Source organism: Meriones unguiculatus, chromosome 16 (assembly GCF_030254825.1).
Source record: "Meriones unguiculatus strain TT.TT164.6M chromosome 16, Bangor_MerUng_6.1, whole genome shotgun sequence".
NCBI lineage: Eukaryota > Metazoa > Chordata > Mammalia > Rodentia > Muridae > Meriones > Meriones unguiculatus.
Genome location: NC_083363.1, coordinates 9812256 through 9827701, shown reverse-complemented (window position 1 = coordinate 9827701; position 15446 = coordinate 9812256). Strand labels below are relative to the sequence as shown.

Sequence of the window (15446 nt, the reverse complement as noted above, 5' to 3'; positions counted from 1 at the left end):
CTCTGGAGATGATCATGTGTTATCCTTTAGTCCATTAATGTGCTGAATTGCATTTATTGGTTTATGCACATTGAACTGTCACCACAATGCTACAATAAAACCAATTTAGTCACGATAACTGGTATTTTTGATGTTGAATTCTGTTTTTGAGTACTTTATTGAGGATTTTGCATCTTTTTTTTTCCCATCAGGAAGGTAGGTCCATGATTTTCGTTTTCATGCCATGGCCTTATGTGGCTTTTGTAAGAGTTTGGAAGCTCCCCTTCCTCTCCTACTTTATAGAATAACTTGAGTGGGATTAGTATCAGTTCCTGAAAGTTCTGGTAGAGTTCTGCAGTGAATCAACCTTGTCTTGGGCTTTTTTCCAGTCGGGAAGCTTTTTATTATTGCTTCAACTGCATAGCTAGTTTCACAGCTGCTCACTATAAGGCTCGTTTATCCCATTCCTTCTGCGAGCATGACTGCTAACTAACCCACCTACTTGGGATGCCCCTCGTCATCCAAGCTGCCCACTGCCAGTTTGCAGTGACATCCCATAGTGTCTCCCTCTCTCTACCAAATGAGAGAAGGCAAAAAGATAGGCCAGTGGCTAACGTGTATGTAACTGTGTTAGGACGTTTTGTTTTCGTTTGTTCCACTCTGTTTCTTGGTTATTATTTTTTAAATGTTTGCGTGTGTCTGACCTGTACATATGTTTGTGCACCACATGTGTGCCTAGTGCCTGCAGAGGTCAAAAGAAATTGTTAGGTTCCCTGAAACTGGAGTTACAGGTGGTTGTGAGCCACCATGTGGGAGCCAGAAACTGGACCAGGGTCCTCTGCAAGTGCAGTAAGTGCTCTTCACCACTCCTGACCCATTTTTGTTGCTGCGGCTGCTGCCGCTGTGACAAGTACCTAAATTACCTCAAAAGGAGTGAAGATTTATTTTAAGAAGTTCGAGTTTCAGGGCTGACAAGATGGCTCAAGCAGGTTAAAATGCTTACCGCTGAGGGTCTTAGTTCATACCCTGAAACCCACGGTGCGATGAGAGAATGGGTTCCCAAATGCAGACCATGGTATGTGTTCACTCATATCCCCCACATTCACAAACATACATACACATACACACACACACACAACAACAACAACAACAACAACAATAATCTTAAAAGCAGAAGGGAAACTTTTAAAGGGGAAGGAAGAGGAGCAAGAAAACACCTGTGCCTTCTTATGTTAGAGGGCAGGTGGAGAATGACTCCAATACACCTTCCGTGTAAGAACAACTCAACATAGACGAAGACCAGAACCTTCTCTGAGGGCCAACCCGAATCAGAATGGTAGATGATAAAGAACTAGTGATAACGGAGAACAAGGCCACATTTTATGAATAAAGACAGAGCGGGGCTTCTGTCTAGTCACTGCTGATGAACAGCTGAGGGGAGACACGGATTTTCCACCTTATCCAGGTAACACCAACCATTCCCTGCGTGCATGGGAAAGTGGGAAGGAGGTACACACTTTCTAGACTGTCCAGGTCCCAGCTCTCACTACTATTTCCCTTACTATTCTGGGTTCTTCCCATTCCCTCCAATGTACCCAGCCTCGACAAATCCAAGGTCTAGGGGATCCTTAAGCAAATGTGGGTAATGTGAAATTGACATTACTCCATCGAAAGAACGAAAGAAAGAAAGTTAAGGGCAGGAATAATGAAGGACACAAAGAAAGACAAATGTTTAACTTTTATATGTGGACTCCAGTAATTCTCTACATATACAAATTTCATGTGGTACTGAGTGCGGAAGTGGGGAACTGTTTGGGAAGAGAGAAGGAAACAGAAGCTGGGGGACAAAAGAGGGTAATGGGGTGAACATAAGCAAAGTATAACATGTATGTATGAAAAGGTCATAATCACACTATTTCACATGCCGAAAAAATTAAAGTTAAAAAATGTTTTAGGATTGCGGCTCATTAATAATGCATTCCTTTACTGTTTAAATAAAGCACCTTCACAGTTTCAAAATACTTACATACATTGAGTAAATCTTTACAAGAACCTTGAAACGTCAATAAAACGTTCACCTCCTTTTACAGCTGGCCAAACCCAAGTTTAGACATGTTATAAATCAGTGGCTTACCAGATGACACTTACAAGATGCCAGCCTCTCTGTGAAAACTCCAGAAGTCTGCCTGAAACACAGTCTGAACTGCCAGGCATCTCGAAGCCCAAGAGGGAAAGCGACATGTCAACAGCAATCACAAACCATAGGATCCAGGGTTGAGGTGTGAGGTTCGCTGTGATCGGGGCCAAGTGTGACTCTGCCAAGATTCCCACTATCTGGCCTATGATAACCTAACCTATCTGGCAAAACGAAATGCAGCCCTCTAGGAGTGGGAAAGAAACTATGATTACTGAATCCCAGGCTGCCAATGCAATCTCTACGAACACGTCATTGTCTGCCTTCTTTCTCCACTTGGGCTATTTTTTCAGTCTCTCCATTGCCACACAACCTTACATCCTCTACTTACATGTATATCCCTACATATGTCTAAAATAGTATATCAGTATAAGTAGATTTAATTGACTTAAGAGAGATTTCTTCAGTTGACATATACTCTCGTTCTGTCACTAGTTATGAAGTTTTTGCTCTGAGGAAATAATTTAGTTAGCTGTCAACTCCTAGCAAGCACTCAAACATATAACCCAAGGAATTGAAATAGCAGATATTCCAAAGCAGAAATTAGGAGCAATCTGCAAAAGCACACTTGATATGTAAAAGCTAAGCTTCAACTATGTGGTTTTCCCTGAGGAGCCATATCAAATCCAGCACAATAGGCTTTTTTTTTTTTTTTTTTTTTTTTTCTGAATCATTCCTGACCACGCCTGCAAAGAGAATCAAGAGTTCTCAAAGTGGGGCTGGAGAGGTAGCTCAGTGGTTAAGTTCACTGCCCGTTCTTCCAGAGGATCTGGGTTCGGTTCACAGCACCCCCAAGGACCTGAAACCCTCTTCTGCCTCCAGGGGCACCTGGCCATGCATGGGGTATACAGACAAACGGGCAGAGAAAATACCCACATACATAAAAAGAAAGAAAGAATTCTCAAATATTCACTAAACCAACGACAAAGCATACCAACTTAAAGTTAAAAGTTCAAAATGCCTTCAAGTCTCTAAAGAAGACTTAAGAAGCACAGTCTTTCCTCCCAAGGTCTGGGGTCAGGGGCGGTTTATGAAGAAAGGAACTCTTCCCAGCCATCCTGAGAGGTATAACATCCACCTCGAGGGTGTCACTCCCTATCTCTTAAGTCTTATTATCCCCCACTCCACCCCGGTCTGTTTCTAACAACCACTTACTTGGCTTTTTAACTTTTAAAATTTTCATGCAGACGGCTGATGAGATGGCTCGGCGGGCACTTGCCCTCTAATCTGGCAACCCAAGTTCATCCCTAGACCCCACAAGGTGAAAGGAGAGAATCACGGTCTGCACACACTGACCTCTGACCTCCCCACACACGCACCATGGCCCTTGCTTGCCCCCCGAAGTGTACATTAAACCTATCAAAATTCCATAAAGGAGCCAACCTCCTCCCAAGTGTTAACGCGTTTTACTAACGCACTCTAGCCTCAGAATCCACAAAGCCACGGTTCTTACTGCCTCGTTTCGCAGGTGAGGAAACTGAGGCTCACGAGGCGGTCTGGAGTCCCAGGGGTGGGGCTCGGCTTCTGCATCCCGGGCTTCCTGCCTGCCGACAGGCTGCAGAAGCCGCCCCTGGAAGCACAGCGCACGGCCTGGACGCCCCAGACCACAGCTCGGGCGGTGAGTCCGGCTAGGCCCACCTCCCAGCCCGTCCCTCCGGGTGTCCTTCGGAGGCCGGGCACCCGCCGGTCTGCAGAAGCTGGCGGGGTCTCGGGCGAGCGGCCCAGCGGCACGAGTTCCCCAGGAGGCGACGATTCCGGGTGAGGGTCCCCGGCAGGTTCCCGGGGTGACGCTCCCGAAGAGGGCGTCCCCGGGCGGGGTCTCGCGGCGAGAGTCCCCGCTGGGGGAGTGGGGTGGGGGGGATCCCGCCGCTCTCACCTTCCGACAGCTCCAGCTCCAGCTCCGCCAGGCTCTCGAGCACCTCGGCGGGCAGCGGCGCCGCCTCCAGAGGGCATCCGCGGTCGGCCATGGCCGGTGGCTGAGGCGTTCCTCCACCGGGGCCTGCAGACCCGCAGCGGCCGCCCGCAGCCGGCAGCGGGCGGGGCGCGGCCGGGGCTGCTTCGCACGGGCCCGCGGGCACGAGCGCGGGCGGCTCCGGGGCGGGAGCGCGCAGGAGACGCGCGTGCGCGACCGAGGGGCGGGGCAGTGCTCGCCCGGGTGCGTCGGGCCGGGCCCCGCCCAGCAACTCTAAAGCTTCGCTCCCATTGGCCGACAGGCCACGTAGGAGAAACTGGGAGCTTTACTCCCCGTTGAGGGGCGGTGGACGGGGGAGATGGACAGAAGCTCCCCGGGAATCGCGCGACCCCCACCGTAAGCCGACTTCAGGGTCGTCCAGGTGACCCTCCTCCCGGTCCCCCGGTCTCTTCCTCAGGAGTCCTGCTGGCACGCGTAACTCTCGGCGTTCCCGCTACGGTGTCAGCAAAGTCCTGGCATTTTTCTCCGGCCTTAAAGGGTGATTGGTTATTGCTTTGCACGGTAACCCTGGAAGCACTCTGACATTGACCAAAAAGGATCTCCAGCAGTGTCTCCGTCCTTGAGATGACCTTGGGACGTGGACGCGTGGGAACCTTGGTGGACTTTCTGAAGGAGCTATTCCCAGAGCTGGGGACGTGTACAAAAGCTGCAAAGACACACTGGTGGCCTGGAGTAGGTGCCCATTCCGACTTTGCCTATCGCCTAACTGGATAGGGTAGGAGAACAAAAGTCTGTCTTTTGAGTCGAAACTAAATTCTCAAAAGCAGCGCTTCAGTTACAAAGATTTAGTTCCCCTCAAGTAGGTAAGTAGGATTTCTTCTAGCTTAATGAGAAAAAAAAAAAAAAAAAAAAAAAAAAAAAAAAAAAAAACTAAGAAAGAAAAAGGAAAGGAAAGGACTGCTCCCAGGTATCGTGGAGGAGAAAGTTTATTATAGATGCGTGGGTGAGCATAGCCATGGGAGAGGGAGAGAGGAAACCAGAGAGGGGAACCAAGTAGGGCAGCCAGGAGGCCAAAGGTACAAAAGGAAAAAGCGGATGACCAAATGTCTCTATTACACAGGAAAGAGCCTGGGAGGAAGGGCAGCCCAGTTCAAGGTAGATGGTGAGGGATGCCAGCCATACCCTGTAACAGGTAGGGACTGAGGGCTGCTGGGAGAATCTGGAGGCCAAGTCCTGCTTTGATACGTTAAATAAACAACACAGCAGCTCGTGCCAGGTTTGAAACCACACTAGTGTTAATAGTTCTGGGCCCTAACTGTGGAAGAGCTGGAAGCTGGGCTGACAGACTCAGCAGTTGCCAAGTCTTGACAAGTGGAAACTTATAGCTCCGGGCTTTCAAAGCCTGCGGCATTGCTCTAGGTGCCTGGATTAGAGAGTTGATGCTCTGGGTTCCAATTGCCAGTGACCAGTAGCTAATGAAATCATCATAGCAGCAGGAGCAGTCAGCACCAGCTAGTTAGAACTCTCTAAGCCTCTGTCTTGGTAGCTACTAGTGTTGAGTTATCAGGATTCTTTTCCTTAGGGTCTTGCCAGCTTCCAGGATCTCTTCCAACCTCAGATGCCTGCTTCCTCATACTGCTTTCCTCAGTCTTGCCCTGACTCACACACACACACACACACACCCTTTCCTAGCACCCCTTTCTAGCCACCCTCTTCCATATCATCCAGCCCTCTATACATACATTAAAAAAAAATCCTAGGTTGGCAACAGAAATACCATTTTGGAGGCTTTTAGTGGGTCTAATATTACATCCCCAAGAAACAGCATAGGAAGGTGTCACCGACTGACTTAAAAATCTGAGCTAAGTAATCTGGTATACAGCCAGGATGTGTGGAATGCAAAGGAAAGACTATTTCCACGGATCCCCGGTTCTTGTAGGAACCAGTCACAAATGTTGCATGAAAACGTGTCAATAGTTTCACAGTTCTCTAATCACTGGTTTCTTCCTGAGGAAGCATTCTGTCATCTTGAGTGAATATAGCTGCTGAAGTACATAGGACTCCGTGGGAAAAAAAGCAACTGGGATTTGACCTTTCAAGGCCGGTGCAGAGTGTCTGCGGTGGTTGTGACTGGATCAGGCATCCTGGATTCAGTTGCAGTATGCAGTAGATTACCTTGCTGCTGGAGTGTTTTCACATTGATTGTGAAGTATGCAAAACAGCCAGACTTGAAGGCATTCCAGCAGATTGCTAGGGACAGGGCTGCACGGCTCACAGTCCCTCACTCCAGGCTTCCAGGTATTAGGGAAAGGTCTATTTGTCCTTCAAAGACCCCGATTTTTACTTATTCACATAGAAAAAAAAAATGCTTACAAATAAAGACATAAAAATTCAACACAAAAATAATGAACGTTTTAAACAGCATTTAACAACGTTTTAAAGCATTTTACAAGTCTTTTTAAGGCTTATTTTATGTCTGGGTGTTTTGCCTGCGGAGTATGTCTGCACACTACATGCACTCGGTGTCCAAGGAGACCAGAGTGGGCGTCAGATGCCCTACCGCTGTAAGATTGGTCTAGCACCAGGTTGGGAGCACCGAAGCATCCAGCCTTGTGGACTGAGCAGCTGAGCAGCTATTGGTTCTTGGTCTCCCCAGCATGCAGACAGCACTGTTTGGCTGTCCAAATAATTGTATTGTATAAGCCATACTAGTAAATCCCTTCCCAATATAAATCCTATTGGTTCTGTTCTCTAGATAAACCTTACTAATACTACATCCACCTGCTGGATACTAGACACAGAATTATGGCTACTTCTGAGCATAATTCAGATTATAACATAATGAGACAAGGGGGGAGGGGGCGCTCTGTGATCTCACCTCTCCCTCCAAAAAGTTGTGTATTCGTTTGCTAGCACAGCAATAACAACATCCTGGAAAATGAGCCAGCTCACCAGTTTACAGGATCAGAATTCTGGAGGTAAGAAATCTAAGATGAAGGTGTCACACAGGGTTGGTTCCATCTGGGCCTACAAAGGACAATCTGCTCCATAACTGTCTCCCAACCTCCAGGGGCTGCTGCTAATCTTTGATGTTTCTTGCCTTGTGGAGGTTTTACCCCAGTCTCTGCCCTCAAGATCACATGCTGATCTTACGTACCAGTGTGTCCAGTTGCTGGTAGACACCACTCATATACCTGATCTCGTTAACCTGATCATCTGCAAAGACCCAATCTCAAATAAGTCATATGTACTTGAGATTAGGATTTAGATATCCCTTTGGTTGGGGTGAGGGCCACAGGTTGATCCATCAATCCTAACACATGGCCAGCGTGTATATAGGGTAGGAGCTGAGGAGGTTTGTGGGGGGCTAGGCTGTGAGAATGCTTAATGAAACACGCTAGAATCTAAAACTGGGCAGTAGACTTCACTGTCGTGTGAGGAGACCTCCAAGAGACTCAATACCCCAGCAACCAACTCCTTCACATCTGAAGAACTGTACATCTGTTGGATGGATGACATGAAGAAGGGGCTACACAGCTGCTTCAGAGGGAGAGAGAAACCCTGCAGGAACTCAAAGGCTTGCTGGACCTTAATTGTTTTTAGGGCCTAGTGGTCAGGGGTGTCCTAGGGCACCCCAAAAGTAGCAAACTTACAACACCTCGAACTTCCTACCATGAGAAGCAGCAGGAGACACAGCCTGAGTGCTTCTTCCTAGAAACCTCCCTCAGGTGTAGCCAAGATCTTGACAAGAATTTTAGGACAACTAGATAAGAGATGATTATAGGGGTGCGAGCCTGCTCTTTATGGCTGGGATACCAAAAGGGAGACAGCACAAATGATATTCGTGTTAAAGAGCAACTACTGCAATGCAAACATTTAGAACCCACAGAAAAGCCAGGGAGTGAAAAAAAGGAAAATGAGGCTGGAGAGAATATGCCGCCTCCCCTCCCCCAGTTTTGACCTTTAATGCAAAGAGGAAAAATCCATGATTCAGCATAGTTTCGAATATGAAGCCATGATAGAGAGTAGACTGCATTTGAACTGCTTGAATTGGGAGGACCGTTAGGCAGGAAGAGAAAAACCTCTCATAGCCTGGCCTGTAAGACACAGGGTCAGATGGGATTAGTCTGAGTGTGAGGATGGAGGAATTGAGTCCTTAAGACAGATTGTGTATACTCTGAGAAAGCAGAAGAGAAATCCTGATGGTTTGGCCCAAATAGGCCATTAGGGACATTTGGTCACTTGAGTTCCCCATGAATATCAGGGACTAGAAGACAGTGGAGAGGGGCCAGGCATTACAAAGGGAACTGAGAACTCAAGATGAGATGTTTGAAGCCCAGCTCACTGCACCCACCCCGAGAGGACTGTGTTCACACGAAGTTAACCCTGCTGGTACCCCGGGCGGCTTAGCAGACCTTTTTGCACCTCAGGGGAGAACATGACCTATATGAGGTCGGAGAGGCTCTGGTGGATTTGAGTGACCAAGACCAGCATGTAAGCCACAGAGTGCTCAAGCAACCAGCAGATGAAGAGGAAACCAAAGGGGTCTTATCCCAGTTACTCAAAGACAAACAGGACAAGATTTATGTTGTGTTGGAATTCTTTTTGTTGTTGCTTCAGACGGGGTCTCTGTAGTCCTGGGACTCACTATGTAGACTACTTTGCAGTCCTGAACTCAAGCGAACCGCTGGCCTCTGCCTCCAAAGTGCTGAGATTGTATGCTACCATGCCTGGCAAGCTGGAATTCTTAGCATGTGTGTGTGTGTGTGTGTGTAGGGGAGAAGTTGGGGTACAGCAGGGTGGGGTAGATACAAACTAGTGAGTTCCTGTAATGGAGCCAATCTTTGCTTCTTTATGAGTTCTTTTTTTCCACACTTTATTTCCCATCTGCCCCTATTTTACCCCCTATCACTAGATAGGAGAGAAAGGATAGAGGGGAGAGAGAGAGAGATCCTTGAACCTAATTTCTTTCTTCTTATTTCTTCTTTGAGCACCACTATGAACAGAACAGACCACAACCAACCCCTCCTATCGGGGCTGTCGCATTTATATATCCTCTGAAAAGTTCCCAGAGTTCTAAACGCCACACAATCACAGCAATTATCTGTGGCTGGCAAAACCATGCTTTCTGCTGGAGCACCAGGCAAATCATAGTCAGCTGCTGTGGACAGTCTGAAGTAACCTCGTCTCCCCACATCTGGGATTAAAACAAACACATATCCTATTATTATAATAATATTTGTTTTTGTTCTTTTTTTTTTGTTTTGTGATTTTCCAGGCAGGGTTTCTCTTTGTATGGCTTTAGCTGTCCTGAAACTCACTCTGTTGACTAGGCTGGCCTCAAACTCACAGAGATCCATCTGCCTCTGCCTCGCTAGTGCTGAGATTAAAGCTGTGTACCACTGCCTGGCTAGTATTTCTGTGTTTTTAAGGAAACCAAAATTCCAGCATAAACGATGAAAGCGGGCACAGATAATAAAGATTAAGCTGGTTTCACTGGTGGGTAGTTACCCTTGAGGAAGACAATGCTCAGATTAAGTTGGAGGTAAGGAAGAATGTATGCTAGGGGTAGAAATTATTTATCCAGCCCAGGACCCCTGCAGGGTCAGGTAGGGCGGAGGGCGACAGCAGCTACGGGTGCAGTGCCAGCCCAGAGTGTCAGCTTCCTGAGCAGCAGGTGTAGCCACACCCTTCTGGTTTGCTAAGCAGTTGCAGCTGGCTCCACTGGAGATGACCTGTAGCTCACAGCAGCATCCCAGGATGAGGCGGCAAAGTGGCTTATAGGTTATTATGGATTCTAGAGCACTAAGCAGACTAGTGCCTCCCATACATGCCAGTGTCCCTACCACTGCTCTTGAGGCCACTGACGGGAGCAACGCCATCTTTTCATGCTGCACTGCACTTTGCTAACGGTCTGCCCCTGCACCTCTTAACTGCCCACTACTGAGACCAATTGGCACTGGCCTGGCATGGACTGCAGTGACTCTTCATGACGATGATTTGGTATTGATTTCTCAATGTCTGACAGACGTTTGTAATGGCATCTAAACAAAAAGAAGTTAGAGGATTTGGAAGATGGCACCTTGAATAGATAGACAAAATATATTACCCCCGGAAGCTGCACAGTGGTTGAATGATAACCCCAGTAGCTGGGGATGGACCATGGGCATATCCAGGGAGGCCCCTGGATAAGCGGTATCACCAGACCTAGATTAGTAAATCCCTAGTGCTGAGACACCATCTGCCTTTGTTGTGGCACACGCAGAAATCAAGCTAGGACCACACTGCAAGAACCCTCTACTCATGCTGCAAGGCCCTGTATAGGCCCCTGAAGTAGAATTATCGACAGCTGGCCTACAACCACTGGGCTGTATGTACTGTGCCCTATAATACCACCAGGCCAGGTAAGATTGGCCTGCTGGAGGAACAGTGGCACAACCATTATAGGTACAACAAATGGCTTTCTAATTGGATTTAAAGCCTGCTCCAAAGGAGGGAATTCATCTCTGGCACTGTGCGGCTGGACAGAAACTTGTGACTAAGGAGGTCACAAGGCACCACTGGAGAAGCAGTAGCTCTATCAAATAAATGTAATGTGCCTATCAAATTGCCTTAAGAGCAGTGCTACTGTCCGTCCTGATAGTGGAAGGATTCTCCATACAGGGTAGTACTTACTCAGCGACTTATGACTGGTTAAAATGCCAACAACTGACTTATGGTGGTGTGACTTTGTCTTGTGGGTGAAGACAGCACCATTACTGTGGAATGCTGAAATAATGTCAGGCTGTATATGCTTTGAGTAAACAATTCATGCTGCCGTTTCTCCTACATGGAGATGCACAGACCTGGGAACCTGAGGAATAACACTGGAGGCTGTGCTTCCCACTGCTAGCCTCCTGTTTTAGGTGTTGGTAGCACGGCGGCCTTAAAAGCTCTTCAGCTGCTGCCAGATCTCAGAGCTGGTCCCAGTCCTGAAGAGATCTGTGTGACACCTGGACAGCCTAGACTATTGAACATGAATCTCGCTGGCTTCTCAGACGAAGCATCTTCTAATGGAAAGTATCTCACATCAGGTAATTGCATTAAGTCATATGGCAGGAATTAGATGAGGGAGGAAAGTAAAAACAAGCCCTTAGTGGCTAGGGAGTAGGCTCCATGTCAGCGGTTCTCAACCTTCCTAATGCTGCAACCTTTAACACAGTTCCTCGTGGTGAGCCCCAGCCATAAAATTATTTTCATTGTTACTTTGTAACTGTAATTTTGCTTCTGTTATCAAGTGTAATGTAAGTATGTTTCCTGATGGTCTTAGGTGACCCTTGTGTAAAGGTCATTCAACACCCCACCCCACCCCACACACACACAAAAGGAGTCACGACCCATAGGTTGAGAATTGCTCCTTACCTGCTCTCTGCTTCTAGAAACCTGCCCAGGCACTCAAGTGGCCAAGGGGGGAAGATTATTAGGGCTTGTCTTTTACCACAGGGAACTTGTCCTTTGAGTCCTAGGACAGTTTCATAGTCCTTTAAGCCCCAGTATGGTGGCTCATCTCTGGGCTAACACTTCAAATTCCTCTGAAAACCTGAAAAGTGTTGTTTTTTAGCCTGGTCTCTGACTGACACTACATACTTAATTAAAGTATGTCTGGGCCAAACTTTAATTGACCATAATGAATTTAATTGACCATGATGCCCCCCTTATGTTATAAACAAGTTTTAAACAATATAACCACGAACTATATTTATTGTTTCAGAAGTATAAATACAAGTGAGTTACATAATGGCTGTAGCCATGAGGAAAAAGTTTGGCATCAATACGTTTTATTATTTTTGCCAACAAAAAGAATAAACTGAATGGACTGAAAAAACAAAAAACAAAAACCAACAACACAAGACTATCCAAAGAGAACAGCACTTAAAATTTATTCTTTCCTTCCTGTGTGCTCATTTTCAAATGAACTTTCCATCCTTACACATTAAGAAAATAAACACCTGGACACCACTCTCCACTTCTGACATGGAAGAGGGATGGCTCCATCAATAGGCACAGAACACAACACAGCCACTGCTCACTGGGAGGTAAGGAGCGAAAAAGAACGCTCCAGTTAGCAGCGTGTTGCAGGGGAAATACGTGGCGGCTCCTAGGGGCTGGTATCGTCACTCCTGAAGTGTGTCCCAGACCATACCGCGAGCTTTCCTTAGGAAACCCGTATTTCCTCAAAGAGAACCATCAAAGGTTTAAGGGCCACAAGGACTTTTATTCACTGTTTAATCTTCTGGTGGCAGGATTTCTGAGTAGAATCTAAAATTAGAGGAGAAATTTGTTATCAAACTTCTTTTAGGAATGTTATAACTTTAAAACACCACTGCTGAGTTGAGCGCTGGCAAAATTGTGAGTTATCATGAAAACAGAAGGTTAGGCTTAAGAAACTATTGCATAATCATATACAGGCCAAATCATTACTGGAAGATGATCTGAATGTAAAATATCCATCAAAAGATCATGTGTTTTAGCACTCGGTCTTCAGATAATGCTGCTGCTCTTGGAGGCTATGCACCATTTAAGATGTGAAGCCTTGCTGAAGGAAGTGATTTGCTGGAAGCAGGAAATGAGATGTTTATAACCTGGCTTCATTTCCTGTCCTTCCTCTGCTTCCTAATTTGCACAATCGTTCCGGCAGCCACACACTCCTGCTTCCAGGAGCTACTCCTGGCAACAGGCACACCCTGCCATGATGGGCTATTTTCTTAACCCGGGAGCCAAATCAAATCATTCTTGAGTTGCCTCTCATCGGATATTTGGCCTGTGATTAATCTTCTAAAACAAAAAACTGGTGCTAGAGAGCAGGGCCCTTGCGTGGTAACCTTGGCCACTTGGATTGTGGGGCCTTTTGCTAGTCTTTGCCTGAAGAATCTGGGCAAGTGTGGAGCCATGAGCTAGACAGAGAAACCCTAGGACACAGAGCTTAATGGACAATTCCAAGTAAGATTCGGGGACAGAGCAGCAGAGCAGACTTTGGACTTCTGAAACCACTAGGATCATGGAGACTTTTCAAGTTGGACTTCATTTTTGTATTACAAGATGGCCATGAGCTGGGGTCATGGGAAGAATGTGAAAAGCCCCCCAGAGGAGGCCGTGTTTAATGCTTTGTTCTCAGTGGTGCTGTTTTGGGAGTTTGTGGAATTCAGAGGCTGAGCCAGGCTGAAGGAAGTGGGTCACTGGGGCAGGCCCACCCCACCGCCTGCCCTTTCTCTGAGGGCTGAACGAGAAGCCTCATTGTTCCTGCCACTGCAGCGAGCCTGTACTGCTGCCATGCCTGCCCTGCCAACCACTGCTTCTCAGATCCTTGCTCACCGTGTGAGGACAGTAACTAGTACAATTATCTTTACGTTCCCTATCAGTGTAAGAGGACAGAAAGACCCCACTAGTGACCGACCCAGACTTACCCAACACACACTGTCACGCACATGTGCTCACACCTATGTAGCATACTCAGTCAAACCAACAATTTCTAAGCTGACACTAGCAGTGTTGTGCCGTGTTTTGAGAGAGTATCTCAGTCTGTGGCTCTGGCCAGCCTGGTACTCGCTGTGTACAGCAGTCTGGTTTCAAAATGGTGGCAGCCCTGCTGCCAAGGCCTGTCTAATGCTGGGTTACTCAGGAGAACCGCCGTATCATCTTACTAGCAGTCTTTCCTATGTTGTTGTGTTTCTAAGGTACAGTAATACCACTTTTAACAAGTACTGTGAGACGTTTTTTTACCTGGTAATACCCCCCCAAGTCTTTGCTGGATCATTTCTAGACGATGAATATATTCTGTCAAGGAATGTTCTGGATCTTGAGAAGCAGTCAGAGATCTTTCTAACCTTGGATTTGGTGATCTGCAAACAAAGAACCATATCAGGGGGTTAAGAAAGAAAACCTCAAGTTAACAGGTGGGGCCCACAACCAGCTGACCAGATCTGGAACAGGTCTCCACTAGGGCTAATTCTCTTCACGCCCATTCTTTACCACAAAGAAAACGTCGTTTTTATTTGCCTAGAATCCCGGGACTTGTGAACACTAGGCAGGCACTGTACCAACTGAGTTATATTCTAGCCCTGTGTAGTACTTCAAAAATCAGCTTTTAAAGCCAAGTATGGTAGTGCACTCCTGTAATGCTAGGACTTGGGAGACAGAGGAAAGAGGTGGAGCTCTGCCAGTTCAAGGTTAGCCTGAACTATACAGCAAGTTCCATGTCAGCTAGGGCTATACAGCGAGACTCTGTCCCAAAACAATACAAACACAAAAAAAAAAAAGCAAAACAAAACAAAAACACAAAATCAACTTATATATCACACTCTGCAGTCAGAATAAGTGGCAACAATTATGTGCTATTTCGTTCTCAGGTTTTGATATTATACTTGCTGCCCTGACTAAGTTATGCCTCAGCCTCCTTCACCTGGTGACTGAGATGGTCTCTCCCTAGGCAAAGCACACCTCTCCTGACCATCCTTCCTGGCAGGCCCAGAGTCCCCAGGGAACACTGTGCCCCTTTCCCATTCTATGAGACAAGCTCCCAAACTTCTTCAGGGTGGAGGACATACTCAACACAGGGGATCTTCTTTTTTCTCCACATAGCCCTCCCCCAACTTTTTTTTTTTTTTTTTTTAAAGACAGGGTTTCTCTCTGTAGCCCTGGCTGTCCTGGAACCCATTCTGTAGAATAGGCTGGCCAAGAATTCAGAGATCCACCTGCCTCTGCTTCAGGAGTGCTGGAATTAAAGGTGTAAATGACCATGCCCCGGCATCTTGGGTGGTGTTAGGCCTAAATGAAGAGCAGAAGACCCCCCAGGCTCTTGCAGACTCTGCTGGGTCTCTGACTTGCTCTGAGCCAGGCTAGAGACAGAATCTCAAACCCCATTTGTCTGGACAGCTTGACAGCCTTTGGAGGACATCGGCATGATTTCTAGGTGAAAAACCGGGAGCATCCCAACTGACCTTTCCTTGCCCAGCGAGACGGCTGTTGCTGATCTGGGGCTGTGCCAAGAGTCCTTGATATGACCCGAGGAAACATTTCGGGTTGGCTGAGACGCTCTGGTTTCTGATGGAGAATGTTGTCTCCGGGATGTTCGGTGTCCTTCCCAACAATGATCAAACAATAAATTATCAGAAAAAGAAATGCATGTTTTAGTAGGAAGGGTCTATCTGCCAAAAATTAAAGCTAATCCAAACAATTTTAAGAGTCTGTAAGGCGATCTCAAAATATATCAAGTTGTGATATTTTCAAGTTTGGATGACCTCCATTTTGCTGGGATGACTACGGCCCCAACTGCCAGCACTACATGGGCAGCCCAGGGCTGGGGGAACCTTTAGGAGGCCTTTA

At 47.0% G+C, this 15446-nt stretch overlaps 2 protein-coding genes and 1 long non-coding RNA gene across 18 annotated transcripts in view; 1 reads left to right on the top strand and 2 right to left on the bottom strand.

Moving 5' to 3' along the window:
• Positions 1 to 4269, bottom strand: part of Dip2a (disco interacting protein 2 homolog A) — an 80277-nt gene extending 76008 nt beyond the window's left edge. For 6 of the 10 annotated variants that reach the window (XM_060369331.1, XM_060369333.1, XM_060369334.1 and 3 more), the window contains exon 1: positions 4050 to 4268. In XM_060369331.1, coding sequence (XP_060225314.1) covers positions 4050 to 4140 — 91 coding nt within the window. In that variant the 5' untranslated portion in view covers positions 4141 to 4268. Of the gene's footprint in view, positions 1 to 4049 lie in introns of all 10 variants that reach the window. The other 4 variants (XM_060369330.1, XM_060369335.1, XM_060369336.1 and 1 more) reach the window with 2 other exon arrangements.
• On the top strand, positions 3721 to 5034 carry LOC132648345 (uncharacterized). Its single transcript, XR_009586719.1, has 2 exons — positions 3721 to 3931; positions 4543 to 5034. It is a non-coding gene; the product is annotated as an uncharacterized LOC132648345 (long non-coding RNA).
• A 6773-nt stretch (positions 5035 to 11807) lies between these two features.
• Pcnt (pericentrin) overlaps positions 11808 to 15446 on the bottom strand; it is a 96209-nt gene continuing 92570 nt past the window's right edge. For all 7 annotated transcript variants that reach the window (XM_021652507.2, XM_021652508.2, XM_021652506.2 and 4 more), the window contains 3 exons: positions 15062 to 15200; positions 13845 to 13963; positions 11808 to 12383 (listed from right to left, as the gene is read on the bottom strand). In XM_021652507.2, coding sequence (XP_021508182.1) covers positions 12343 to 12383; positions 13845 to 13963; positions 15062 to 15200 — 299 coding nt within the window. In that variant the 3' untranslated portion in view covers positions 11808 to 12342. The remainder of the gene's footprint in view (positions 12384 to 13844; positions 13964 to 15061; positions 15201 to 15446) is intronic.